The following is a 27204-nucleotide window of genomic DNA, read 5'->3' as shown; positions in this document are numbered from 1 at the left end:
CACTTGCAAACATCTGGCTCCCTTTTTGGTTCCAAAGATCTGTTTAACTTTGAAATAGGGCTAGAAGTCTCAGTAAGGTACAGGCTGGCCAGGCGGTGTGCATGAGGGGTGGAACTGTGAAAATTACTCATTGTTAGTCTAGCTAAAAACTACCAAAATTAGCATGAGCTTTTCTACTGAGTTATGTCAGCAGTGAATATTTCAAGAAATCCCTCATTTCAGATTTACAGCCCTAATTTCTATCACATTTCATTTTACTGTAGTGCTCTTTGTTTTCAGTTATCTCCTTTACTTCATCAAATCTATGACTAGACTTCTGTTCTATACTCTGCAGTTCATGCTAAAATCTGGAGGGACCTTACTATAGATTCATTGACTGCAACTTTGACTTCACATTCCCAGAAAGGGTACTCGGGTATTTTCCATGTGGCTTATCAGCCCACATTTGTTTCTAACAAGGAAAGTTTTCAAAATAATCCTCCTGAAATAACTGCTTCTAGGCATGTTTAATATGCAAAAAATCACTGAAATGCCATATAAGTATTTCATTACTTGAAACTGTACATTTAAAATAATTAGATGAGGGGTCTTCATTGAAATATGCTGGTATGGGATTGAAACTACATTTTTGATACGAGGAAAAACATCAGATAATCAAAAGCAGCTTTTTCAGGTCTGCCCACAGCAGAGGTAGTTTAGGCAGTGAAATTTTATTCTCTGGCAGAAGAGGAGCAAGCCCATTCTTGCAGCTCTCTAGTAGAGCAGATGTTTCTGCAAACTGTGAAGCACTCCTCGTGCATGAAGGTTCTGCTAATGTCGTATCTCCGAACAAACAAGATAGTCCAGGGATAGGACAGTCCTATCAGCATAACTGCATGTCTTCCAAGGGTTTTGCTGGCACAGTACTGTGTTCAACATCGAGGTGCTGGCAGGGGCAGCAGAGCAGGCACAGCCAAGAAGGGGCAAAACTTCAGCTGCACAACACAGTGTTGGTCCTCCATACAAAGCAGTACTGTGGCTGGATGTGTCTGTGTCCAACCACTTACTTTGCTTAAGATGTTGACTTTGATCTGATTGTGTTAGTAACACACTTTCTAAATAGGATTCATACGTCTCAGTTCAGATCCCTGTGGCACAGACCACAACAGTGCTCACAGCTGTGAACAATTCTTTTTCTGTTATTATTTTCAGCGCAGTGAAAGAGGCTTTTTCAGAGTTCTGTTCATTAGACATATTTACTTGTCTGCTTCAGAAGATGATGTTTCACAGGTTCCTGTTCCTCTGCACTGACACTGTACATTTTCATTTTCTACTTGTCCTTATCAGAGCAGTTCCTGCCACCTTTGTTCCAGAGTAGTCGTTGTGTGCATGCTCATTCTGAACTGGTGCTGTTGGTTTAAAATTTGTGCCTCCTATTCTTAGGGGGCTGTCTTCTCTGACTGAAGGCTATGACTGATGAGCCTGCCTGAAAAAGGCTATGAGAGATGAAGAGTTCCCAGCTGTTAAGATACAAGTGCAGTGGGGTTTGCAGCACAGCACTGTAACACAAATCAAGCCCATCAATGGTTTACTTTAAAATGCTATGCTGTAAACTGCAGTGTTTCAGGAGCTGATTAACAAGCAGCTCAGTAGTGCACAAGCTGGAAGTTGGGCAGGCGAGGAGGTCTAACAGCATCAGTCATTCCAAGCTAAGGATCCCTTAAACGTCTTCTTAGAAGCATCCCTTCAACTCTGCTTAAAAAATAAAATCTGTTTAGGTCATGTTATGAACAGTAATTACTGTCAGACTTTGAGACCTGCAGAAAGAAATCAGGGGCAGTGTATTTATTTTCTTGTTTAAGTTTGTGTTCCCAAATTGTTTGGAGTTTGACTTGCCACCTAACAGACACATTTGGTAATGGTAAAATATATTACAGCACTTCTGTTTTTCAGGTACAATGTGTGTATCATGGCTTATGGGCAAACTGGAAGTGGGAAGACATACACAATGTTGGGACCACAGTTAGAGGGGAACTTAGCATTCTCCATAGAAGAGGAATCAGAACTTGGAATTATTCCCCGAGCTACCCAAGAAGTGTTCAGGTAAAAATGAAGTAAAGGTTTGCTGTCAGTGGCAGTCACTTTAAACTGTATAGAAAGGGTGAAATAATGTTTGTAATGTATTTATCATTATAGATTTCAGCTTCACAATGGTTAATATTTATAGCTTCTCTGACCACCATTTGATATTTGAGGCTTTATACAGGTTTCTAGTCTTTCTCCTGCTTAATCTGATTTTCTAAGACAATAAGATTATGCAGTTTTACTGTGTGTTATCTGTCCATCTGGCTTTCAGACTCTTAATTAAACTTTTGAAAATATTTTAACCATAGTTGTGGGAGTCCAAAAGACTATTAAGTTCCTAAAAGTTTTGTGAGAATTGACAATTGGAATACATGAAGAAGATTTAAATTAGAAGCCAGTCCCAAGGAAGAACAATAGTAGAATTTTTAACTACAGTCTGTTCTTGTTTTAAGAGTTCTTAGATTTTTATAGTTGAACCTAATACAGGATTGAACTGATATGCTCCTATGTTACAGTAGAAGAGCCGTTAGAAGTTTTTCCAGCTAAGCCTGTTTCTTTTGGAGAAGGGTATAAGATAAATCAAAGAACCAATTTTGTATGAGAATAACTGTCTAACTCTGAATACTCTCCTGAATAGAGAAGCCCTTAATTTGTGGGTTTTCTGAGGCTGTGAACAGATAACTTCTTACAGATATAGTTTGCCATCTCTGTCTGTTCACTGCTTGCACTCTGCCAGATTTTATACTCGGAGTTCTGAGTGCAATAACTGCCAGCAGAGAAATGGTATAAAAAAAATCATGAGGTGGGAGGCTAGTGGAAAAAAAACAAGCTGGCACAGCTGTTTGGGAAATTAAATTCTATTTACTTCTTCATGTATAAATAAACTGTATATTCTGATTCTTCAAGTTAACATTAACATATGGATGAGGCAAATCCATGGCTGCAGATACTTAGTAAACACTTTATCAGATTGTAATTATATTACAATTAAATAATAGATCTCTATTTACAGATTGTTCATTTGGGGTTGGACTTCAACATTTTTGGGCTTTCTTCAATTTTTTTTCTTTTTTTTTTTTTTATTTGCCAGGCTTATTTCAGAAAAGCCCCAAGGAAGTTACTGGGTTGAGGTTTCTGTTGTAGAAGTGTATAATAATGAAATTTTTGATCTTCTGGCCAAAGACAGTTATGGAAAAGCATTTGGCATCAAACGTGATGTTGTCACAACCAGAGAAGGGAAGAGCGATGTGCCATTGCTGACGCATGAGTAAGTACATGGCTTGTTCCTACCATTGGTGTTAATGCCATGAAGAGCTGTCACAAAGCTGCATTATTGGCACCAGATTGCTTCTAAATAATGAGTTCTTACCATATGTAAAAGAACAGTTCTGTTTCTGTTAGCTCAGTCTATTAGATTGCTGTTGGCTGCAAATGTCAAAATACTTCCCAGAAATAACTGTACAATTACTTTGCATTATACTCCTGTTTTAAGGAGTATAATGTGCCTTTCACTCAGAATGCCTGAAGATTGCTGCATATTTTGTTGTTGCTGGATCTAGGGCATCTTGTCAGCTGTAGAAGAAGAAGAGATAATCCAGTCACAAAGCACTTTCCATCCAGTCTTACTGAATTATAAAATTTACAGATTATAATAGAAATTTATGTACCAGTTGCAAATTTTTAAGCAGCTGTTGGGTTTTAGCTCTCCCTTTATGGGTTAGAGTTAAAAAAATTATAATAAGATTTTAAGTGATCTTTTAATACAAATACTCATCTTAATATTGCTTAATATTCTGTTTTCATAACTGGAGGTGTTAAAGCTGGATTTGTTGTGTTGGCATTTGAACTTGTAGGTCTTGAAAATTGAGGTTCTTCAAACTAAAACCTAAGAAGCAGCAAAGCTTCTCACCATTCACTTTTAAGATGTACCTTCCCAGCATCGGTGCATGCCAGGTTTGATCCTTGTTTACACAATTTGACAGTGTAGGAAGAGGTAGGGTATTTAAGGCTACAGCTATACTTTAATGCCTTCTTTTACTTACTAAGCATTACAAAGACTTGTTCTAGTACTCATGGGAATGATTCGTGGCATTATGTAAGTGTGGCATATAAAGCAGATGTACAGTGCTTTCTTGTTATATATAAAAAGCTTACCTGGGTAGTTAGGTGTTAAAAATCATGTGTTCATAAAATTTCATCCATTAGCACAAGAGAATCTGTTTCAGGTGCTTCATTTTAGTAATGGCTATCACAGAATGTCCTGAGTGGGAAGGGGCTCACAAATCGTAGAGTCCAACTCATAGCCCTGCACAGAACAGCCCCAAGGATCACATTCCAGTATCTGGCCACCCCCTGGGTGAAGAACCTTGTCCTAATATCCAGTGTAAACCTCCCCTGATACAACTTGAGGCTGTTCCCTCAGGTCACCAAAGAGAAGAGATGGGTTCCTACGCCTCTGCTTCCCCTCACAAGGAAGTTGTAGCTGCAGTGAGGTCTCCCCTCAGTCTCCTCCAGGCTGAATAAACCAAGTGACCTCAACTTCTGCTCACATGGCTTCCCCTCTAGGCCTTTCACCATTTTTGTGGCCTTTATTCAGGCCTTACACTAGTAGAATCAGCATTAGCTAGGAAAAAAAAAAAAAATAGGACTAGCAGTACAAGTGGTACCAGAATCGTGATGGTACCCAGTGGAATTAAACTGGACATCTCTCTATGAGTACCCAGCATGAGAACAGATTCCAGAAGGGAGCATGTGCATTATCGAGATGTCTAAAAACATTAAAAAGTGTCCTGCTCCTTGAGTAAATAATGTTTATGAAAAGGAACATCTTGCTCTATTGAAATGTTTAGAAGAGCATTAGAGTTTTCTATGTTTCTGGAGAAAAGTGATGTTTTTCTTCACTTCTCTATAATAATTCTTGTCATGGTCTAATCTCTACTTTTCCAATGGGAATTAGCAGTCAGATATGAAATGTATCCCATGCCAATTAAAATAAAATGCAGCCTCAGTGGAAATAATTTTGTCCTGTGGGACTTAGTCACATAAGCTGACCAATAGTTTGTTTATCTGGGTTTAATGCTATTCCCAGCAAGCCTTGATAAAAATACAAGAATGTACTGGAGGATTGTGCAAACATACTTTTATTCTACCTAGTGATACACATTTATTGATTTGTACTTTCTAGCAATTTAATTGCTCATAGAAAAGTGGGAGCCCAGAGAAATTGTCAAGTGGTTTTCTTCATTGTAGGAGCTACAGAACTTCTTTCTTTCTATGAAATAATAAGCACTGCAATATTCTTGGAAGGATTAACATTTGTATCTAGGGTATGCCTGCTCTTTGGTCTTGAGGTTAAATACAATTTCCATAGAAATTCTGCAAGCTTGATTGCAGTCTGCATGCTCCATAAGAACATGGAATGTATGAAAAATGACTGGAACTTAAAGTGATGAATCCTCTTGCCCTTTCTGTCTGTATTATGCTGACTGGTGGGTTTCTCTGTCTCTATTCCTGTATTTCCCCAACTGTGACTCTACTCCAACTTTTAGTATCTAGCTAAGGCTCTGCTGTCAAGGGAATGAAAAACTCCTGAAAAGGCTGGGAGCAGAACGTAACCTGTGTGTGCTGAATCTTTCTTGGAGGAGCTAATTTTTTACTTTGACTAGACAGGAAAGGAGCCACACAACTTAGAAAATGAAGATGGGTGCATGTAGTGTAGGCATGATGGGAGTTGAACTTTCCCTGTTTCATCAGAACCTCCAAGTAGTTTTTAATTATGGTATTTCAGTAACTAAGATGCTGGCCTGGCATAATTTTATTCCTGAAAAGTGCCTGTTCCACTTCCCAAGGGAGCTTTGCATAGCTAGTGGGTGACCCATCTCTTTTCATAGGTTTTGGGGAAGGGAGAGGTGAGAAGCAGCAGGACTTGTGCCATAGAGACAAAAAAAAATGAGCTGCAATGAGTTTTCATGTGTCCTTCTAGTCCTTCTAGTTAATAAAATGGCTGCTCTGTTTATTTCTGTAAATTTTAATTTATGGCGTAGGAACCTGGCGCCTTGAACTAAAACTCTTAAAAGCCACTTATCTCAGTCGGTTAATACTAAATTCTAATGCAAATATAAATAAAAATATGGACTTGTATCTCAATTACAATGCAAGCAGCGAAAAAAGTCCAATTCATAAACAAGTTATATTAATAATTACACAGAAAGGTTAATAAGAAAAAACAAACCCAAACAAAGTAAGGGAACCATTGAATGAGGCCACCCAGCTGCCCAAAATCTAAAGTAAACAGCTCATGCTTTGAATAAAAACACATCCTCATTTATGATAATATTTCATCTAGAATATATTGGCCTGCTGGGTCTTATTGGCTTCTCCATATATCCATTAAAGTACAGTAGTCTCTTTCCTGCTAACATGTTCATCTTACTGAATCACAAAAACCTCGAGGTGTCTCTTTCTTCTTTTATAGCTTGGTTGACTTTGGAGAACTTTCAGCATCAAATTTTTAATGTAACCACAACAGGGCTTCTCTTTGTAGAATCTGGTCCTGGAACGTGCAGCACACAGAACACGATGAAGTCGTAGAGATTATACGAAAATATTATTTCTGTCAGTCCTGCTGGGGAGCTACTGTGCCAAGGTTGCCACACTGGGTTGGGGATGTTGCTTGTCTTCAAAGCCAGCTGCAGCTTCCCAGTGTAGGTGACCAGCACTAGCAGCACACCCTGAGCCCTGTCTTAGTTGGCAAATGTAGGGATGGGGCAGCAGCTTGGAGCATTGACCCTTTGCCAGCTCCCAGCAGCAGTTTGCAAAAGCTGACAGCCTGGTGCTGCATCCTAGCCAAGGCTGCTTCCCTGTCAGGCCTTCCAGTCCTGGCTGACTAGCCACTGGAAGATGCAGTTCAAGACTTGGGAAGGCAGGATGCGTGAGGCAATAGTCAGATCACCCCAGTGTGAGGCTTTGACTGTAGGAACTAGAGCCACTGGTTCTCTGCTGGCACCAGGTCAGACAAGCAGGAGACATCCCCAGTGGGTGCCGGAGGCAGCGGTGTCACAGTGGAGGCCGGCATGTGTGGCTCGGGATTGATAGGGGAAGTCTGTAGTGATTGTTTACCTCACGCAGCCCTGGATACACAGGGAACTGCGCTGAGGTGGCCGCTTCTCCTCAGCGCCTACAGATATGGTGTGGCCAAATGCTTTTCTGTTCTTCAGATGCCCTTGCTCTGGTTTTCGAGGAAACTGTTTTAGTTGAGTGTAGTTTGTTTTCTTTTGTTCTTCTGTCTCCAAACTCTTCAAGTATGGCTCTTAGCATAAAATAAGCTTTTGCCCAGTGTGACTTTTACTGAAATCAGCCAAATCTAAGTCATAAAGACCTTGCCTAAACACATGCTTGTTTTTGCTGACTGCAGCATTGTGGAACCAAGCCTGAGGCCTGTCATGAGAGTTATTAATGGTTGTGCTGTTACAGAGCATTCAGTGACCAGGCTATGATACGCAGTCGTCATTTATAGCCCCACTTAAAAACAATTATTTAGGTGTTCTACCTTCAGTGATTATTGAAGATGGCAATACTGAAAGAAAAGGGTAGGCACTCTTACCTCATTTGTTTTAAACATTGCAAACCTAGGGAAAATCTTTACCTAACCAGTTTATTTCATTTTCTGTGTTTAGTTCACTGTGTGCGTTAGGTCTTTGCCCTTTGATTGATCATATTTGCAGCACTTCCTTTAACAGGAAAACAGATAATATGAGATAAATGGTCTATAGAAACTTACGTCTATCTATTCTGACACTGTGCTCATTGAACAGTGGAACTGAACTTTTTTCCAGGGATTCTGGATTTAATTCCAAATGTGAAATATGACTTCCAGAGGCCCAGAGAATTTTTGGGGGGTTTTGCCTAATTCTGTACCTAAGAAAATGAGCTACCTTAGCATAAATTGGACAAATCCACTTCTGTAAGACCAGAGATTCCAGCAGTGTCTTAACCTGTGTCTTTTCTTCCAAAGTGTGGAGATGCAGAAATTTCCATTGCCTCAAGAGCTGAGCTACAGTACCTCTGGACCTGCAAGGCTGGCAGGCCACTTCTGCAGCACTTTCAGGCTGCATCACAGCTTTTGTCTTGAATTTTCATCTTTATCCCACCTGAAAAAGTAAAAATACAGTTGTTTGTGCAGCTCAAAACTGAGAGTAGTATAAGGAGAAGAGCAGGGAAGTGGAAGTGCTGAGATTCTCATTCAAGTTGTCAGCTTTCTTGTGTGATTTTTCCTTCAAGTCAGTTAAATATCCTTTCTGTTTCTTTACTTCTTAGGACTGTTAAAAATGCATCGGAATTTTTGCATCTAGTCAATAAAGGCCTACAGCTGAGAGTCACGCACCCAACACTGGTGCATGCCCATTCCTCTCGTTCTCATCTGGTAGTGACATTGACCATAACCACAGTTGTCTTTGGAGATAACTTTGGTAAGTAGAATGTTACTAAAATACATCTAGAGCCAATTGTTTTTAGAAAAACAGTCTGTGGACTGGGAGATCTTCCTGTTGCTTTTTCTTCCTTTTTCCAATGTTTGATACATTCCCTCAGTTCTTTTCCATTTTTCTAACTTCTTCGTATCTCCTTAAATAACAGACCATTTTCATGTTTGAATGCTGCTTTCAGTTTCATAAAATCTTAGCACTTTTCTTTATATGTCTTGACTTAGAGTTGTTGAAGTTTTATTGCATGAGGCAACTAATAAATAATGTTATCAGAAAGTCATAAGGTATAAGATAGTAAAGATCTTGGTAAGATAGGTACTCAAAGTAGTTAAATTACTTAGAATTACTAATTACATGTCGTATAAAGTTTGTGGTTAAGCTAACCATAATTTTAGAGATCATCATATGCTTTTGGGTGAGAAAGAATTAAATTTTTTTACCCTCTGCCTTGCAAAAATGTCCATCAAATTCAGAATCCTTTCAACTGTTAATAATAGGCTACTGTATGAAAGGACAAAATACTTGTCTAATTTACTATGGAAATATTGATATTTCTACTTTTCACTACTACACCAAGACTTACCAGTTTATTGGTTGAGGAACAACTTCCTTTTGGGACTCTGGGGGGAACTTTGTTTTCTTTTGCTCATGTTATAATTTCAGGCTCTCTGTTTGAGTGGTGGGCCCATCTCCTTCATACTCTGCAACAACAATGTGATTTTAGAAAGTGGGAAATATTTAACATTTTTTTACCTTAGATTGCTATCAGAAATTAAACCAACTGTATCAGCAAAGCAGAACAAACAGTGCCCTCACTTACCTATGGGCCTTGCCAAAAGACACAGTTACTTCACAAATTGCAGCTCCAGCATTCCTGATGTTAACTCGCTCCAGATTCTCGTCAATTAGACTGATGGTACTTTTCTACACTCAGAGTTTGCACCATTAGCACAGCAGCCATCTTGTCTAGTCCAGAATTCCCTTTGCCACTTCAAAGTGCAGCCACCCCACTGTGCCGGTTGCCTGGCAGCAAAGCTCCACAGAAATGTCTAATTGTTGTTGAATGCAGACTCTGGCTTTTGACTCACAGCACATGGATGAAGATGTGCATTGTAAGGGAACAGAGCAGCACTGCAGTTGGGACCTCACTGCAGCAGTGTGTGACAGTGCAGCCTGCCTTGTTTAAAAGGAAAGGATCCTGATTTAAAAGCCAGGTGCCATTGTTGACATCAGATATCTAAGATATCATCAGATATCTAAGCCACTAAATAAAAAGTTCTAAACTCTGTGATGAGTTCTGCACCTTAAGCCAGGGTTGACAAGCCAGCACTTTTCCAGGTTTGATTAAGGTAGCATTTTGATCAGAATTATCTCTTGTTTAAGGAGAGCTGTTTCTTAATTTCATTGTCTAAAACTGAAGAGGAGTGAGAACACTTGGTTTGAGACTTTATAGCCTGAAGCCATTTATTCTGTGTAAACCAACACAGCAGCTCTGCCTACACTGCGAAGAGCTGGCTCATGATTTAGCAGCAGCTTACTTGGAGAAGTACAGAGCTCTGCAACGCAAGTCAGTCTTCTCCTTAGTCAAGTTTTGCAGTTGGAAACTTGCTACTATTCCAACTAGAACTCTTTAAGCACTGAAGGAAGTCTGCTGTCTCTATGACTTGTAGCAGAATATGTGCCTCTTATTCTTTCATGTCTTTCAGAGAGTGAAAGAAAGAGATAGATGAAAACCAAAACATAAGAAAAAAAACAAAACTGCTTTGGGAAATCCATTTTGCATATATTCCTGCTAAGCTAATGTGAAAGCAGCTTTCCCAGAGAATCTTTATCTTCCTTCCCAGCACAGAGAAAGCCAGATGCTTCTGCTAAGGAAGAGGAAGGATATTAGTAGGTAACCAACCTGAAGAAGTAGGAATAATACTATTGAGGCTGATAGCTCATCACGTGGAGATCTTGCAGCGGGATATGAGGGCTGAAGGAAGTCTAAGGGGAACAGCAGCAAAGGACAAAATAGAAGAGGCAGGATGGAGATTTTTTTTTTCCCAGAGCACCGGCAGGTGATATTTCAAATACATAGAACCAGATTTCAGAGCCTACTGTTCCCAAACATCTGAAATCTGCAACTCTAGACTTTGGTTGCAATCAGTCTAAAAATTTGAAAAAAGCCTCTTTAAAGTCCTTACTGGACTCCCATTTCTTGTTTTCCACATGGATATGTGAACAATAGGGATATTGGATACAACACAATCTACACCAAAACTTGTTACCAACTGGTACGATAAGTTTGATGAGTAAAACCTTAGATAAAAAGAAAAAGTAATTTAGAAAAAGTCATGCCTGTGGCATGGATTCTGACTTGTATATTGCTTTTGTTAGAATTGCCTGAAGCAGCAGATACTGTACATCCCCTATTGATGCCCCATTATTTTTCCCATCTGAATTATCAGTGTCAGTGAGAAGCTCTTGTTTTTTTCCATTAACCAGGTACTTTATGGGAAGATGAACAAACCAGTCAGAGACTAACTAAAGAGTCTTCCTGCACTTTTCTACAAAGAATGAGAGACAATAAATCCACCTCTTTTTCCAGACCCTCTTCTCCAGTGCAATTTGAAGCAACTGAGAAAATGAAGCAAGTCAAAACAAGACTGCAGCTGGTGGATCTGGCTGGGAGCGAGTGTGTCGGTAAGCGAACGTGTCTGTTCATGGGCATGGATCCTCGTGGATCTAGGTTACAATAGTTGCCTTAGTTCTTTATGGAGGGATACATGCTACCCTACCATCACACAGTGGTGGTTTGAACCCACAGATCCTGGCATCAACAAAATTTTGAGGGCTGACTGATCTGGTTTTACACTGGCATAGTTTAACTCAAAGTATGACCATATGAGCTTGAAATAAGCCCAGGACAGTTACCCATATCATAGATATACTATTTGTTCAGACTGCTTTTATTAGGCCTGTTTTTCTACTCTGAAAATTAGCATGTCTTTGATACAGAAATGTTTAAAGGGCATAAATTATTTAAATATTACAAATATCTGTAATAATTGAAATCACCATGTGTGGATTTTTCTGCTTTATTATGGAAAAAGTCTTGGAGGAAATTAGTGTTGAAAAGATAATATTGTTTTCATTGTTTCTTCAAAGCATTTTCCTTCTGCCTCCTCTATGCACACAATAATTTCAAAAACTTGATTATTTCCTAAAGGACAAGTTTTCTTACCAAGAAAAACCATGCAGCCAAATGTATCATTCCAGAAATAATGTTTTGAAAAGTGAACCAGTATTATGAAAGAGTCTTTTACTTTACTGCCAAGAATTCTTGCTGTTGCTCACTGTTAAACTTTTGTTCTACAGAGAAACCTAATATAATACGTTATTTTTTCATTTGCCCTAAATGCTGAAAACATGTAATTGAGCAACAGGGTGTGTGTTTGTTCTCTCAGTTAAACTAGGACAAACACTTCCTTGGTCTGGGGCTCGGCAGGCCAGATCCTCTAGTGAAGGCAGAAGAGCTGTGCTCACATCAGTGTTAGACGTGGCCCAGCACACGCAGCAGACTGACTGACCTCTGCCGTCAGCTGTGCTGGTGGACATATTCTGCTGAAAGTGAGGGCAGTGTTAACTCGTAATTGTTTTAAAATGTGGACAAATCTAAGTGAGCAGCAGTACCTCAGGCTTCTCACACACATCAGCACCCGGCCCTGTTGGCTCTACAGCCAGCCTGGGTCATCTGCAGCATTTACAAGCCAAGTGGTCCCTTTTTAGCAAACTATGTTTCACTTTGAAAACTCAGCTAAATGCTTTGTTGACATTCATCTAACCAAATGTAGAGAAACAGCAGTTTAAACACATACCCCCTCCCCTATTTGCAGTTTTCTGCTGTAGGGGGATAGCTGTCCACTTTTCCTTGATATACAAGAAGCCTAGGGATGGCTGTATACATAATGACCCCAGTAAAGTTAGCCTGAGATTCATCCTATCTTGGATTGTTATCCACTCTTTGGCAGGGTCTCTTCCAAACTGTTTTGCTCTCTCTCTGACAAGAGACTCTACCACTCCAACCTCATCCTCTCCCACAGTCACAGTTCTCCAGCCCTCCCTGTCCAGACTCCTGGGGTTTTTGCTATTACTTCACCTTTTCACGTTTCCCTCTTGGACTCCTCATTTGCTCTCCCAGTTTGGAAAATGCTGGCCTAAGGGGAAATCAAGATCTCTAGCCACTCCTTGTACCTGTCTAGAGATGGGAGAGTAGGCAGTAGAGGAAGTTGTTGGCTCCATCTGATCATCCCACGGCCATCAGCTCTGCCTGACATGGATCATGTGCTCTGGGTAAGGAGGAGTGACTGTGGGTGCCTCTGTACCTCATCCACTATCCTGAAGAAAGCTTGAATTTGAATAATGTGATGCTAAATGCTAATAGCATGGTAGAGGTAAGGACAGCAGGAATTAATTACTCTTAACTGCAGCCTCGTCCAGACTGATCAAAGAGTTGAGCTTGCAGCACCTCTTTGAATTGGTGCAATGTGTTGCATAGACCAAACCTCTACAGTGTTGCTCAGGGGCAGCATGGCCACATACAACCGTGCTGGGTGGGTGGTAGAAGGGCATCATTTTCCTTTATCCATTTCCTTACAGAAGATCATGCCATAAAGCACCACCTCATAGGATTAGGTGAACACAAATACTTCATACTTGTGGGTGTTGTACAGTTTTGTTTCTGCAGCTTGTGCCATCAGTGCCTCTCCTCTTTTTCCTAAGGGATACAGATGGGGCAGCTAACTCTTATAAAAAATGATGAAACAAAACAGGCTTCTCTTTGGGGGCATTGTGGACTCACATTTTCAAAAGTGGTGTTATTTTGTCTGATCTTAAGGTATTCCTACTTTCTTGGTTCCTTGTTCTTAATACAGGTGGAGCCAAAATGCATTGTACATCTGAAGAGATCAACTTTAACATGAGATGCTTTGGACCATCTGTACACAATGAATCTTTTTTAACCTTTCCTCCACATTACAGCTTTGAAGCAGCTTTGCTTAGTGTTACCACTGCATTTTCCTGTACTGTGCCAGGTATGTCTGGAGTGACAGGGGCAGCACTAAGAGAGACCTCCTTCATTAACCGCAGCCTGTCTGCCCTGGCCGACGTTCTGGGAGCGATAGCAGAGCAGCGAGCTCACGTCCCCTATCGGAACAGCAAACTTACACATCTGCTTCAGGACTCTGTAGGTGAGGGATTATTCTGACTCCTGTTTAACAATATAGATTTCTTCTCCTAATTTTCTGCCCCCTCTTTGCTGTGTAAAACTAGATGATCATCTACTCTTTCCTTGAATGTGGCCTCTATTTCAAAGACTCTGGCTCTGGAGTGAGTACACAGTGACAGTTCTGAACTCCTTCTGAATTTAGCTAAACCTTGCAGTTTTGAAAGCTCAGCTGAAGAACAACATCTCCATAGGATCATGTGAAGGGTAAAAATTGCATTTCACTGGTGTTTCATGTCAGGTACAGTTTAAAAGTTAAACCTCAATCTTTATTACTACAGGATATAATCACATACTTGCACATTCCTTACCATTGTGCCCTATAGCAGCGAGACAAAGGAGGAAGACAGGACATGGCACTGTGCTACAATTTCTTTTTGTGTTTGGGTCACTTCCTTTTCTTTAGCTCCTCATCTACACAGGAGAAGTTTTAAAGCAAATGTTATTCCTGCAGTAGTGTCAGGTTTGTGTCCATTTTTCTTCGGCCAGCAAATATTAGCCCTTATGCTTTTAATCTCCAGTTCAAGACATTGACAGTGAATGAAGTAACAATTCTTCAGAGTTCTGAAATACTATGAATTTTTGCTTAAGCTTTGATTTTCATTTAGTACTGAAGTCCCTACTGTGAAAAGGGAAAGCCAAAAAGAGAAGTGTTTTGTGGGTGCTGAGCCTGATTTTAACCAAGTTGTATGACTTCAGTGAAGTGTTGAAAATGGCAGTTTCCTCCTTTCTTTAATCATTGTCTGTAAACTTCAAGTCTGTTTTGTTTTATTGTCACACAAGATATTTTGCCATTACCCTAAATTTACAAACATTTGACAAAACTTAAATTAAGTATCCAGAGCCATAACATACATGCTGATTAACTGGTGAAGCTAAAAGGGGAAAAAAATCTACATTACAAATTGTGAAACGCTTGGGGGCAAATACCATATTGTTAGATACAGACTCTCCATGAAGGAACTGTCTGTTTCAACAGCCCTCTTCAGGAGCAGTCTTCTGCTTCATGAAAGCAGTGGTAACCTGTGCTCACTGTTGTGTAGATCAGTATGGTACCAGTGTATAACTTACTGAAAATAATGAGGTAAATAAGTATGTTTTGTCTTTTCCCTGCTTTTAGGAGGTGATGCTAAACTGTTGGTGATGCTGTGCATCTCTCCTGGCCAGAAGTACTTAACAGAATCAATGCAGTCTCTGGGATTTGGGACTCGTGCTCGACAAGTTCAGAGAGGACAAGTCAAGAAAAAAAATTTCCCATTGCCAAGTAAAGCAAAATAAAGCTTAAGACTCCTGTGGATTAAAGTATCATTAATGAGTTCCTCAGACCAAAATGTATATTATTGTCCTTAAGCCATTCTTTTAGATAGCAACTGCCAGATAAAAGAAACAATCCTCAGCATGGCATTAGTAACCAATAAACCTGCTAATGATGTTCTTGCTCCAAAGATAATATCAAGTATTGACAACAGCTACCAGCCCTGATGGAATGGCAGAGAAATAAACTGGGCTTTAAGACCTGGCTTTGGTGATGTGTTTCCTTAGTTCTACTTGCCCTAAGGCAGTAGGGCCCTGATTTAGAGTGGTTCTCTTCTGAAAGGCCAAGGGTGCGTTCTGTTTTCTCAGTAGAAGTCAGGAGTCTAAATATCATTCCAGTGCTTCAAAACAAAGTGAAATACTTCCTCCCAGCTTGGATTAAAATGAGACATGTCATTTTGGATTGCTCTTCTATCTAGCATGGATGGGGTCATTCCTAACGCACTAGCAACAGGTAGGAGTATAAAGGAACCCAGCAGCTGTACTGAATGGAGTTTTGTTCTCTGGTTTTAGGTAGGAAATAATGGTATGAGTGAGATGGAGAAAAGAGTAAGGGTGTATATCTGTTATCCCTCTGGAATGTAGCTTAGAAAGCAAATGAGGGATTACACAACTTTTTGAAAACACACTTAGGTTAAATGGTTGGAATGAATCCCAGCTCTGCTGATTTCATTAAACCCACAGCTCTGCCTGTTTGGGGGGTGTTTTTGCTCCATGAATGCTGAAAGGCCCTGAACTACACATCCTAATGGGACCCAACTTGTACAACTGTTGCAGTAATCTGGCCTATTGTTTCACTTGCATTTCTGAAGCAAGTTAAACACATCACAACCTTGATGTGGAGCCTGCAGATTAAAAAGGATAACCACACGAATAAAACACCAAACAGCAGCTTTGGTACACTGTTTGTCACCTGCAAGAGGCTTTCACCTTTTACACCAATGGTGAGATAACATCATGCAGGGTTTGTGAATGAAGTGATACTGGGAGAAGTTTCAAGGAAGTTTAAGCAATGTTGGAGGTGAGAAGTAGGTCCAAGATGAGCAATTGGGTTCAAGCATCATCTGATGTGTTCTCTGCATTAAATTATTGCTCAGCAGAGACCTCAAGATCCACTCCTAATATTTTTCCACCAGCAATTACTCTGCCCCTAGTCTGGGAGAGAGGTCATTGTTAGGTCACTGCAAGAAGGCTTAAATTGCAGTGGCCTGCCCCAAAAGCTGGAGTTTATAGTACTCCAAGTCACTTAACCTTCACAAGCACAAATATTTATCCAGAGATTATGTAGCATACTATTATTGGAATTTCACCCTTGAATATATAACAGCTGCTGTGTTGCTTGCAGTTCTGGTACTCAGAACATAAGCATCCAACCAGAGAGCTCTTGCTTTCTTAAATAATGTCGTGAGGGTAAAAAATGCCTTAACTTTACCCAATTCCAGCAGTAACAGAGGGGTAGAAAAAAAATCTGGCCAAGGGGACTTAGGAAGCTGAGTGGTCAGTAAAGCAGTCTCAGGTGAGAAAGTGTCAGAGTGAAGAATGTCAGCCTGGTAAACGAAATGCAGGAGCAGCTTCAAGCTCACCTTAGTCTGTGGACAGCTGCGCTACTAAAGCCACCTGGATTACAGCTCAAAGAGAGGTTAAGTAACAAGGGCTGATCCCACCAGCAGTTATAAGTAACTTTCTCAAGTATTTTAAGGATTTGACATTTCTAAGTGTTACACAGAAATGCAACTTGCCATGAGCTGTTCTTTCTTTCCTTTTTCTGAAAAACTGCCCTTCAAAACTTTGAATTTATTTATAATCTGTGTTGTAGGAGAAAAGCAGAAACATTTATTATTGAAACAGAGAAATAAACCCCTCAAATATGAGCAAATACCAAAAGGTTAAGTTTCTACATTACCATTAACTCTGCCAAACAGAGTATGCAGCATTCCCTATTCCTGTTTTCCTTGTCAGCGTAGCATATCACTCACTGTTTGACCTGCACAACGGAGTGTACAGGATATGCAGGGCAACAAGGTTAACATTTTGTTCTAAGAACATTCAGGTTTGGAATTTCCTGGGTTATAGAGATCTGGTTGCTCAATCCCTGTGTCAGAAGGGAAGAAGGGTAAAAGTTGTTAGGGTGAAATGGCTTTACTCTCGCGTCTAAGCTGAATTGTCTTCTGTCCCAAGAGTCACTCAGGCCTGCCAAAGGAGGATATTCAGACATGAAACTGATGTCTTGGGGAGAAAACAAAACAGCATGTGCAAGGCCCTATACTTCTTTGCTGTAATTTTTCAGTGTTTAGATCTTTCATGCTTTGAAATTACATCTATTTTAGAAAAGCAGACTGACAGATATTCACAGAGCTGACCTCAAGGTTTCCCTCATTGGCTAAAGCCTATCCTGATAAACCAGTCCTCACTATCTTGGCACTGTAAAGGTGAAACACACATACCAACACTGGGAGAAAGAAAAAAAAGTGATATTCAAAAGCATTCTAAAATATTGCAAAGAAGGGCATAAGCACCAGGGAAAAGGTGGTTGTTCTTAAGAGTGCCCATGTAGTCAATATGCTAAAACAGCTTTGCTCTCTTCTAGGGCAGGGGCACAAGCAAATAAGAGTAAAAACAACATAAATCAGGAGAAGATCCTTTCAATGAAGTCCACAAGTGCATAATGCAGAATTCAGCTGGTCTGTTGGTGCACTGAAGTGAGAGCACTCTCAACCCTGCTTCGGACAAGTCACTGGGTCACTGTGTCAGAGTGCTGCTCATTATAGAGGGGTGCTCTTTCCTGTCCATGATCCACATGCCTTGGTGGCAGTCGACACATTAACCTTCCACTGCTGGGCTCTCTTTCTCCTCCCCTGGGCCCCAACTTTCTCCTGTGACAGTTCAGTCAGTGTTCATCTATGTCACACCTCCCACTGTCCCCTGGCTAGCCCTAGGAAATAGGCACACATCCACATAATGCTGCAAGGCACCACAAACCCCAGCTACCCATGGAACTGGCCCTCAGGAGCGCCTCTTTAATTTATGCTGCTGCCTTCATCACCCTGCAGAGGAGCCAAGCAAATAATTCCAGCAGCAGTAGCCAGAAGCCTCCAACTCTTCCTCAAAGAGCCTGCCCACTACAGAAACCACAGCAAACACAAGAGAATTTGCTCTTGTGAATACTTTTGGTACTCAGCATCCTGGTTTAATGTCCAGGTGGCCAAGGCGCCAATGATGTGAAGCCTGACCAGCACAGCATCTGCCTGGGAGGCCCAGAGTCTCACAGTCATGCAGATGTACCCCAGACCACCTTACTTAAAAGTGGAAGCAGCTTCCACACTCCTAACCCATAGGCCAAGCACCCTCCCAGAAGCAGAAACTTTGGATCCAGTTCAAAGACAAGTGTTTGGGCTTCTGTCTCTCCCAGTACATGTGAATGCTCTGGCTTGAAGGTCATTCAGCAGATCTGGAGATGGGGCAGGAAAAATGGGACTCTGTGAGACCAATCCTCAAGGCCTAACAGCAGCAAGTGCTTGTCTAAGGTTATATACACAGATACGTCTGCACATAGACCTACACAAAGTTAGCAGAAATCTAGACTTATCTAGAATCACACAATGACCTTTAAAGTACAAATCCGAAATTTTGCCTAAAAGTACAGTTTGGTGCCCACATTTCTCTGTGGATTTATCATTACATATGGAATTTATCATCTGTGGTTGGTGGTTCGCCTTGCAGCCAAAGGAAAGGGATTAACAGGATAGATCCACTTTCTTCAATACCTCTGCCTCCCTAATCTAGCAAGGGAGTCCAGGCAAATGGTTTAGAGCCCCAACTCTCAAGTTTACCACAGCCAGAGGAACTGATCACTCAAGGACCTAATCTTGAAGACCATACAACTGCTGTGGAGGCATTTCACTTACAAGTTCCAGCCTTGAACCCTACCATGCCTGCCCAGCCCTGCCGTGCTGGTCCAACACGTCTTTCAGCCTTTGCAAATCTGTCCCCAGCTCCCTTGCAGCACTCAGCTTTCCGAATAGGGCAAGGCAGCATGAAATGAGGCAGAGCAGACTACATGGCACAGGAGCAGGTCCCCATCAGTTCTCTCTGAAGATGTTTTACTTGGCACTTGCAAGAAACATCTTTGTGCAGGGCAGTTTACCATTTTTTAGCTTTGAGTGCTAAGCTCACACTGTTGTTCACAGCACTCTGCACCCTCTCCAGACAAGCCCTAAATCTTCCTCATCACCTAGGAACACTCTTCTCAGCAGAGCCCAAGAAAGCCCTGTGATCCACAATTGCTTAAGAGAGCTGCATATCGTCGTGAGGTTAAAGCAAACTGGTAATTAGACTAGCCAGTGCCTTTTGCCCACTCTTAAACAAAACCTTGACCTGTGCTGACGTTTGAAAATTATATATTTAATTTCCATGTGTGGCTTCATGACTTGGCAGCAGCCACACCACAAAAAGAGGTTGCTTTTAGCCAGGCTAGAAAAACCATAATCAGCATTTAGAACCCAGGGTTCCAACAAGCATTGGAAGGTTCACAAAAATGTTTAATTTGTTATTAAATTGCTGATTCCATTTTGTGAAGCACTTTTCCAAACCCTTGCAAAATGTGAGGACAGGCAGCATGAAGTGGTTATTGGAAAAGGCTTTTGGCTCTTGCTATAAATAAGCAATTGCAAGCTGATGGGCTTGCAAGAACCTTCCAGCCAGAAGAAGAAGCAGCAGCATCTGGTCATGGAGAAGCAAACGGGCCCAGAGTGCAGGGATGCCAAAAGAGTCTGCAGCCTTTCACAAAACCAACTTGGCATTTGAACAAGGACATTAACCATAGCCTCAGCCAGATCAAAATGCCACACATCGTATAATGGAGGGCAGGAGGGGATCTAATTGAAGGGCATGAGTGAGGGGAAACACTGCCTACAACTATTTTTGCCTTCTCTTACATCCACTTTTATCAAACCAAGTTTTATCTTGCAATGCATCTTCCTCTTTTTATTTTTTTTTATTTAAAAAAAATCTAAGATTAAATTTGTGCCTTCTTGAATTCATGAAAGTATCTCATGATATTAGCACATCTTATTCACAGACTTGCAGGCCTAAAGTTGCACCTCTGCTCATTTCTCTGAGGAACCTCAGTTAAGTCAAATTATCATCCCCTTCTTCTCCCAGCTCCCCTGGCTTCATGTTTGCAAGTATTTCCTCCAACATGTATCCCCCCCCTCTTACTCTTTTTATGCTACATGAAATTGCTATCCTGGCTGGGATGTGTCAGTTCACTTAAAGGCAGTACCAGGAGTGGCTTTCCTTTTCATTTTCCTCTGGACTTTACTTGTGTGCCTCTTCTACATAAAACAAGACAAAACAAATAAACCCAAAGCACCACCAACAAAAAAACCCCAGCACACTACTATAAAAAGCTTTGGAAGCCACACCAGAGGCTCTGAATTTCCAAGAGACAAAAGATGATAGCTCCTCCCTCACTTCAGCTGTCTGGGTTTTTTGTAGCATGAGCCTCCCCCACCTCCTTCTGAGCATGCACACACACACAGAGACTTTGCCCACTACATTTTCTGTCGTTTTGAATTATACAAGCTCCAGGAAAAACACGCAACTCAATTCAGAAATGGGAGCATTTTGCAGGGCAGCCAACACACTAGTGAGCACTCCTTCTTTGGGCATTAGTCCTGGGCCTCCAATAATTCCAGCCTTTTGGCTGAGCAGCACCAATGTTCCCGTCACAATGTGCATTACACATGCTCTGATAAGTTTTGTTTGCATTTGAGATCCAGGTGTCTGCAGTCCTTTTCTCCTGACCCATGTCTCATGCCCTCCCCAAGGTAGGTGGCTCAGTGTGGGTGGATGCATGCAGTCATCCATGGGCTACCTAGAAAGGAGGTAGATGAGAAACCCATGCTTCTCTGGCAGGCTCTGCTGCCAAGGCTGAATCCATGGAAAATGTTTAGCAGGTATTTACCATGCCAATGTTCAGTGTCTCCTAATGCAACCAAGTGTAGGCAGTCAGATCTGACAAGTTATTTCACAGTGTCTGGCTTGTGGGAAGCAATTCCCAACAGAGACAGGACAAAGTTCACAAGAGGCACTTCAATATTGCAGTATATATATTTGCACATACAAAATATGCAGTGAGCAGGGCCACCTCATGGAGATGGCACAGGGCTCAGCCCAGAGGGACAACAACCTGGGTGTTGGGAAGGTGGAGGCAAGGCAACAGCCACTGTCTGGGCTGTCTCCAGCGACAGCAAGGGGCCATAAAGGGCATTGTACCTCTGGACAGCCCCCACAGATGCTGCCTTATGGAGATGTTCGCAGTCCACTGTCCTCCCAGTCTCCATCCAGAAGAAAGGGTGACTTCTGCTTCCTTAACCAGAATCTGGTTTACCTGCTAGATTTGGTATAACACTTGCAACAGCGATGGGTAGGATGTAACAGTGATACCTGAACACAAAGCTGTACCTGCACATTCAGCAGCATCAGCTCTTTTGTTGGCCCAAGGAGAGAACAAGGAGAGAGGACTTCTGATGGATGCATTGCTGTGGGCACCACCTGGTTGTAAGCAACTCACAACAGCCACTCTCAGGACACTGGATGCAAGCAATAGGCTTACAGTTTTCAGCACAGGTACGTCAATGTTAAACCCTTCTTAGGACCTTAGTCCAATAAATCCAGACACATCAAAATGTCACAACCTTTGCAGTCCCAGCTGTATGCCATGAGCTCAGCTCCTGTGGCATACAGACAAAAGGCGGGAGAGTTGGTGAATAACAAAAATGTTAAAATGTGCAGTTGCATGGGAACACGGAGCAGAGGACAATAAGCAAGCTGCCTGCACAGTCCCAGGAAGGGTCCTGAAGTCCTGGTAAAGAAACCTTCCCTGGCCAAATTACATAGCAGGGAAACGCAACACCTGGGGAAACTGAGCACACAGGTACTGCTCCTGATCCTCACATCACCAGGACTTCACCCAGCCTCATTGTGCAGCTCGTATGAGCTTAGAAGTAGCTACAGGGATTACCTCGGGCTGTATTCAGGCCAACAGAGCAGCTGCCCTTTCCACCCATATTTCTCCATTCACTTCCTCTTTTGGAGGGGAGTACCCATGCTCACTCCTGCTGTGTCTCTCTGGAAGTGAGCCTGCACTTCCATGGGATGGTGAGGTGGTCCCACTACAGAATATCCTGCCAAGCAAAGGAAAGGGCAGTACCACCGAGGACACCTCTGCCTGTTTGCAGGCAAGTCTGGTGCTGCACAAGGCAGGACCAACTGCCTTCAGCCAGGACAACTTTTTGGAGAGACCAGCCAAGCACGGAGGATCCCAACACCCCCAAATGCTCTGGGAGAGCCAGAGAGGGTTACACACCACAAGGCCAGGCATGGAGAGCACACAGGAGTCCTGCAGCCAGCTGTGCTCTGGGCCACACACAGTGTCACAGTTACAGGGTGGTGTGGTGATGGGAAGCTTGAAGGCAAGGAGACACCTCACCACAGACACAAGAAAACAAAAGTATCCAGGCTCAAAAAAGGCCAGGGACTTTTGGACACCATCTACTTCCCAAAAGGAGTGGAAAGGGAAAAAGAGAAAAGGGCAGAGGGTCCTGAGGGAGCTCTGATAAAGTAATGGCAAGCACGAGATACTGGAGATGTCGTGACACTGACTCACATATGCTGACTCACTGAAGTCCTGAAATCTGATCTGGCAGATCAGATTTCATTGGCACTTTGCACCAGGCAGCTGAGGTCCCATCCTCATTGCTGAGATTTTGCCAGATCCTGGCCAGAGTCTCAGCTTAGGCACCTGCTTTTGAGAGAGCCTCCTGGAGAAATGCCCTGGTGTCTCCCACCCACACTGCCACCAGGTCACTCCCTGCAGGTGTCCCACAGATACATCCTGCTGTCCCCTTCACCCAGCTGCTCACACTGCCAGGCATTTGTGGCCCACAGCTGGGCAGGGTTGCTCCCAGTTTGGACTCAGCAATCACAGCACATGTGCCCTGGGAGAGAACATTGTTGGACAACTGATATGTGTGAGGCCAAGGTCCTCTGCAGCTCAAGAGACTGCAGAGCTGTTCTCCCAAGAGAATCCCAAGCTCCAGGCAACATGAGAGCCACAGACATGATAAAATAAGGGCAATCAGGGGTAAGATAAGCCAAGTTACTGCTGCCCTCACCTCTGCCATTGCTGCCTGTAGTCCTTGGAAGTTATTGCTTACACCAGCACATCCCAGGGAAGAGTCAGCAGTTTCACCATTAGGACACACTAGACAGGAGGAAGGTAGAAGCAGCATCTGATATGGCTCTTAGAGTGAACAACATCTGGAAAAGACTAGGAAGCAAGCAAGCCCCATCACCCCAGCAAGGCTCTCCTTACTTCTCTCCTGGGCAGCTCATCCACAGGACTGCAACACTGGAACCTTCTGGTCACTTCTCCCAGAGCTTCTGCTGAGACCTCTCTTGCTTGGCTCTTTGGCTCTGAAGACAGCTGATTTCCTGTGCCTTGATTGCCTTCCTCTGGAGCACCCTCCTCCTGGACCTGCTACCAGCTGCAGCAAGTTAAAACACCTGAGCCACTAGGAACCTTTGTGATCCCTACTGTCAGGCAGAGGAGAGTGGCTTAGGGACACCAGAAACCACTTCATGCTCCTCCACACCTTGGATGTCACCACTTCACCATCTCTGCTGTCACCATGCCTTGTGGGGCTCTCTGTTTTAACCATTCATCCTGAAATGGAAGAAACTGTACTTGGAGCTTTGTGAGCACCTGCCTGGAGTTAGAGGCAGCTCTGAGCTCAGGACAGCCTCAATGAAGCCGGGCCAGAGTGGTGGCAGTATCAGTCTGGGGCAGCAGCTTTGAGGAGTCTTTAAAATTTGTCAACCTTAAAGATACTTGTGTTGTCCAAAAGCTCAGCTGATGCTCTGGCAGTATCCTTGGGAAAAAGAAGCCTGTAAGAGCTCCTATCTGCCTGCTTATCCTGAAAACAGGATAAAATCTGCATTATGACTGTGGACCTCTCCTTAATTTTGCCTAAGCTGACCTATGTTTTTCAGTAGTACTGATGAAAATCTTGGAGCTCAAATGGGTTCGTGCTGAAGTGGATTGGAAAGCAGTGGTTTGTGCCCTCTCTATTATTTGCAGAGCACATGCTAAGCAAAATCATACCCAGCTGCTCCCACAGCAAACCCTGCTGTTCATCCTGCTGCAGGATGTGGCTAGCTGAATGCCAGTGCTGCCAGCCAGCCTGGGCTAGGACTGGCCGGGGACTCAGCCACTCCAGGGGAGCTGTCCACACTCCCAGCCTCAAGGCATTGTGTAAGTGCGGGCTTGGATCTGGATGTTTCAAAACACACCTGTACTTGAGGCTCTCTACTGCCCTTCTGGCATGGGGCCCTTGAGCATTCCTATTGCCAAATTTTCCCTTCAGCCAGGTATGCTGGGAAACATTCCTTGTTTTCCTTCTTACAAGCTGTAAGACTTATGCAAAAGCATGATTCAGGGAGCTGGGTTTCCAAAGAAAACCTAGAGCACTGCAACTCCTGCACACGCATGAAGACAAAGTTGCCGACACTAACACTATCCCCTGCCCCCAGGTACCTCACCGGCCTTAATGCACCCAGTCTGGTGACTGGCATCTCCTTCCTGACTATCCCAAGAACATGAGCTCCCCAAAATGCACCACATAACACATTAGCACTTTAACATAGGAGTTATGGGAGCCCTCTCTTCATGTCTGACTAAAAAGACAGTAGGCAGAAAGTTAGCATTAGCCACAGAAAGACCACATGGGCAGAAAACCGTCCCTGATGTCCGTAGTGGTGCACTGTGTGTGCCAGAGGAGAGGATGGGGACACTGCTGGTGTCACTGGTTCTGCAAACACAGAGAGTTTAAGGATCCACTTCAGGGGACGATACAGATAAAATCCAGGCTGTCTTCCTGTGTCTCCTCCATGCACCTGGAGAGTCATTTAACCCTAGAGATAGGAGTACAGCTCATAAGCCAGACAGGAAAGATTTCAATACCACTGCCAGGAACAGCAATAAACTGCATCACAGACCTTATTTCCAGCAGTGAGTACCTCAGAACAGGGCAAGAAGCCTCCTCCCTCTCATCCCTGGAAGTTATGCATGGAGGAGAGAAAAATACCTAGCTTCCTGCAGTGCAAGTTTTTGCGCAGGAATCTCCATCCTAATAGCCAGAGCTGTTTTGAAGGCATTGGAGTTTGAGAGGGTGCTGAGGGGAGGGTAAGCCCAAAGCTTGCATCCAGCAGAAAAGCAGGGAGGGGCTGCCTTGATGCAACTCTTCCAGTCTGAGAGCCCTTGATTTGACAGAGACCCATAGTCAAGGCTTTCTTTTTTACAAGGGTGGAGAACATGGAGGTGGGAATTGGTCTCCATTGCAACAATTGTCAAACAGCTCAGGCTGTTTGTCATCTGGTTGTAGCAAAGGGGCTGAGTGATTTCCATGGCTAATGCAAAATAATTTTTCCTACACTGAATGCTCTGCTGTTACCAAAGTGGTATCTTCCACGTGGTGGCTCGAGACTTTAGGCTGCTAGCACATGCCATATCCAGTTATCTTATTGCATATTGAGAACAGCATCGATTGGAGGAAGAAAAACAAAAATTTGTATAAACATATTGATGAGATTTAAAATAAAAATGTAATGTTTATATTTCCAGGAATAAAAACAAAGCAGAACTTTAAAATACCACAGCTATGCTCTTCAATAGCCCATACTCGGCTGCCTGCCAGAAAGGATAAATATGATTTTTGATCATTACATCTCTGCAGTAGAACAACAGACATCCCATGCAAGGCTTGCTATGTGGATCTTATTCTAGCAACTACAATCGCCTCCTTGCAGAGACAAACTCAGGGTTCAGAAGGACAGATACAGCCAGTACCTGGCTGACTGGCAGCATGAAAATGCAGCATGGCCATGGGCTAGAGTGTGCCCTCAAAAAATGAGCTTCAGGGCCAGCAAAGGAAGGATGGGAACTACTTTGAGCTGGGTTTACTTTATAAAATGATGTTTGGATGAGAGAAGTGAAACAAGATCCTTTCTGTACACTTCTCCATCATGTGGTTGATTCCTCCAGCCCATCCCTGCTGACCAAAGGCATTCTTGCCAACACCAGCCTCACCCTCTCCTGTGCTCTCCTCCTGTACCAGTCAGGGCTATCACAGAGTGGGCCATGCCAGGAGGGTGTTGTGCAAGAGGCACCCCATACCTGTGCACTGTTTCGCCAAGCCATGGGCTCAGCCACTGTGCCAGCTGCCCCTGCTCCACCTGGGCTGAAGGGAAGGGCAGAAGGGCCCAGCTGGGAACAGACAGCAGCTCAACGCTAATATTCAGCTACCAAAGGGGGTCATGGAGGTGGAGTTGGATGGTGGGCAAGTGATTGCAATGGCACTCAGATGTCATTAAAAATTCAGTATGGAATTAAAAATTCAGTATATCTGATTTCCTGGGCGCACCTAAGGGAAATACCCGGTGGTGCTGCTCTGACACTGCAGAGCTTCTGCCGAAAGGAAGCTTGCTCCAGGATGAGGCAGCTCAGCATGGAGACAAAAGCTGCTTCACTGAGTGGCACCTGGGGCTCCCCTACACCCGTCCTGTCTACACCCACGGCCCGTGCGGGACACTGAAGGCAACTACAGGCACAGAGCTGGCTCAGCACATACACACAGCCGTGCTGGCCCAGCTACAGCATCTCAGGGTACAGCTGGCCGGGCCCCTGGGACTTCTCATCCCCTTGAACAGGTCTGCCTTTCTTAAACCAACTTGTCAGAGGGGGGAAGGTTCTGAACTTGTATCGGCGTTTCACGGCTAAATCATCCCGTGCCAAGGGTGACCAGAAGCTAAGGGCCATCAGCTTTCTCCCCAGTGCAGTTTGAGTACACATCCCTCCTTGCAGCCTCGAGACCTGGAACGACTTCCTCACGCTTTTTGTGTGGGATTCAGTGAAGACCCGACGACCACCGATGGCTTTGGGCTCTCCTCACTCAAGTACCGATCACCCCGGGCTGCCCCGTGTCCCAGGGGCGACGGTCAGTCTGGACCCCGCAGGGT

The 27204-nt window shown here is 43.2% G+C and overlaps 1 protein-coding gene and 1 long non-coding RNA gene across 6 annotated transcripts in view; one reads left to right on the top strand and one right to left on the bottom strand.

Annotated features, from left to right (window-relative positions):
- KIF25 (kinesin family member 25) overlaps positions 1-15332 on the top strand; it is a 40777-nt gene extending 25445 nt beyond the window's left edge. For 3 of the 4 annotated variants that reach the window (XM_017745747.1, XM_017745744.1, XM_017745740.1), the window contains 6 exons: positions 1933-2082; positions 3155-3331; positions 8380-8531; positions 11034-11231; positions 13622-13777; positions 14933-15332. In XM_017745747.1, the coding sequence (XP_017601236.1) occupies positions 1933-2082; positions 3155-3331; positions 8380-8531; positions 11034-11231; positions 13622-13777; positions 14933-15090 (991 nt within the window). In that variant the 3' untranslated portion in view covers positions 15091-15332. Of the gene's footprint in view, positions 1-1932; positions 2083-3154; positions 3332-8379; positions 8532-11033; positions 11232-13568; positions 13778-14932 lie in introns of all 4 variants that reach the window. The other variant, XR_001865672.1, reaches the window with a different exon arrangement.
- On the bottom strand, positions 3339-11023 carry LOC108449512. Of its 2 annotated transcripts, XR_001865680.1 has the most exons (4): positions 9367-11023; positions 9130-9247; positions 7998-8213; positions 3339-3636 (listed from the first exon to the last, which is right to left on the bottom strand). It is a non-coding gene; the product is annotated as an uncharacterized LOC108449512 (long non-coding RNA). The 2 variants fall into 2 exon arrangements; XR_001865679.1 differs by lacking the exon at positions 3339-3636 and having other exon boundaries at positions 4127-8213.
- Positions 15333-27204: the final 11872 nt, after the last annotated feature.

This window comes from Corvus brachyrhynchos, unplaced genomic scaffold (genome assembly GCF_000691975.1).
Source record: "Corvus brachyrhynchos isolate BGI_N302 unplaced genomic scaffold, ASM69197v1 scaffold70, whole genome shotgun sequence".
Lineage (NCBI taxonomy): Eukaryota > Metazoa > Chordata > Aves > Passeriformes > Corvidae > Corvus > Corvus brachyrhynchos.
This window is presented reverse-complemented; position numbering and strand designations above follow the sequence as displayed.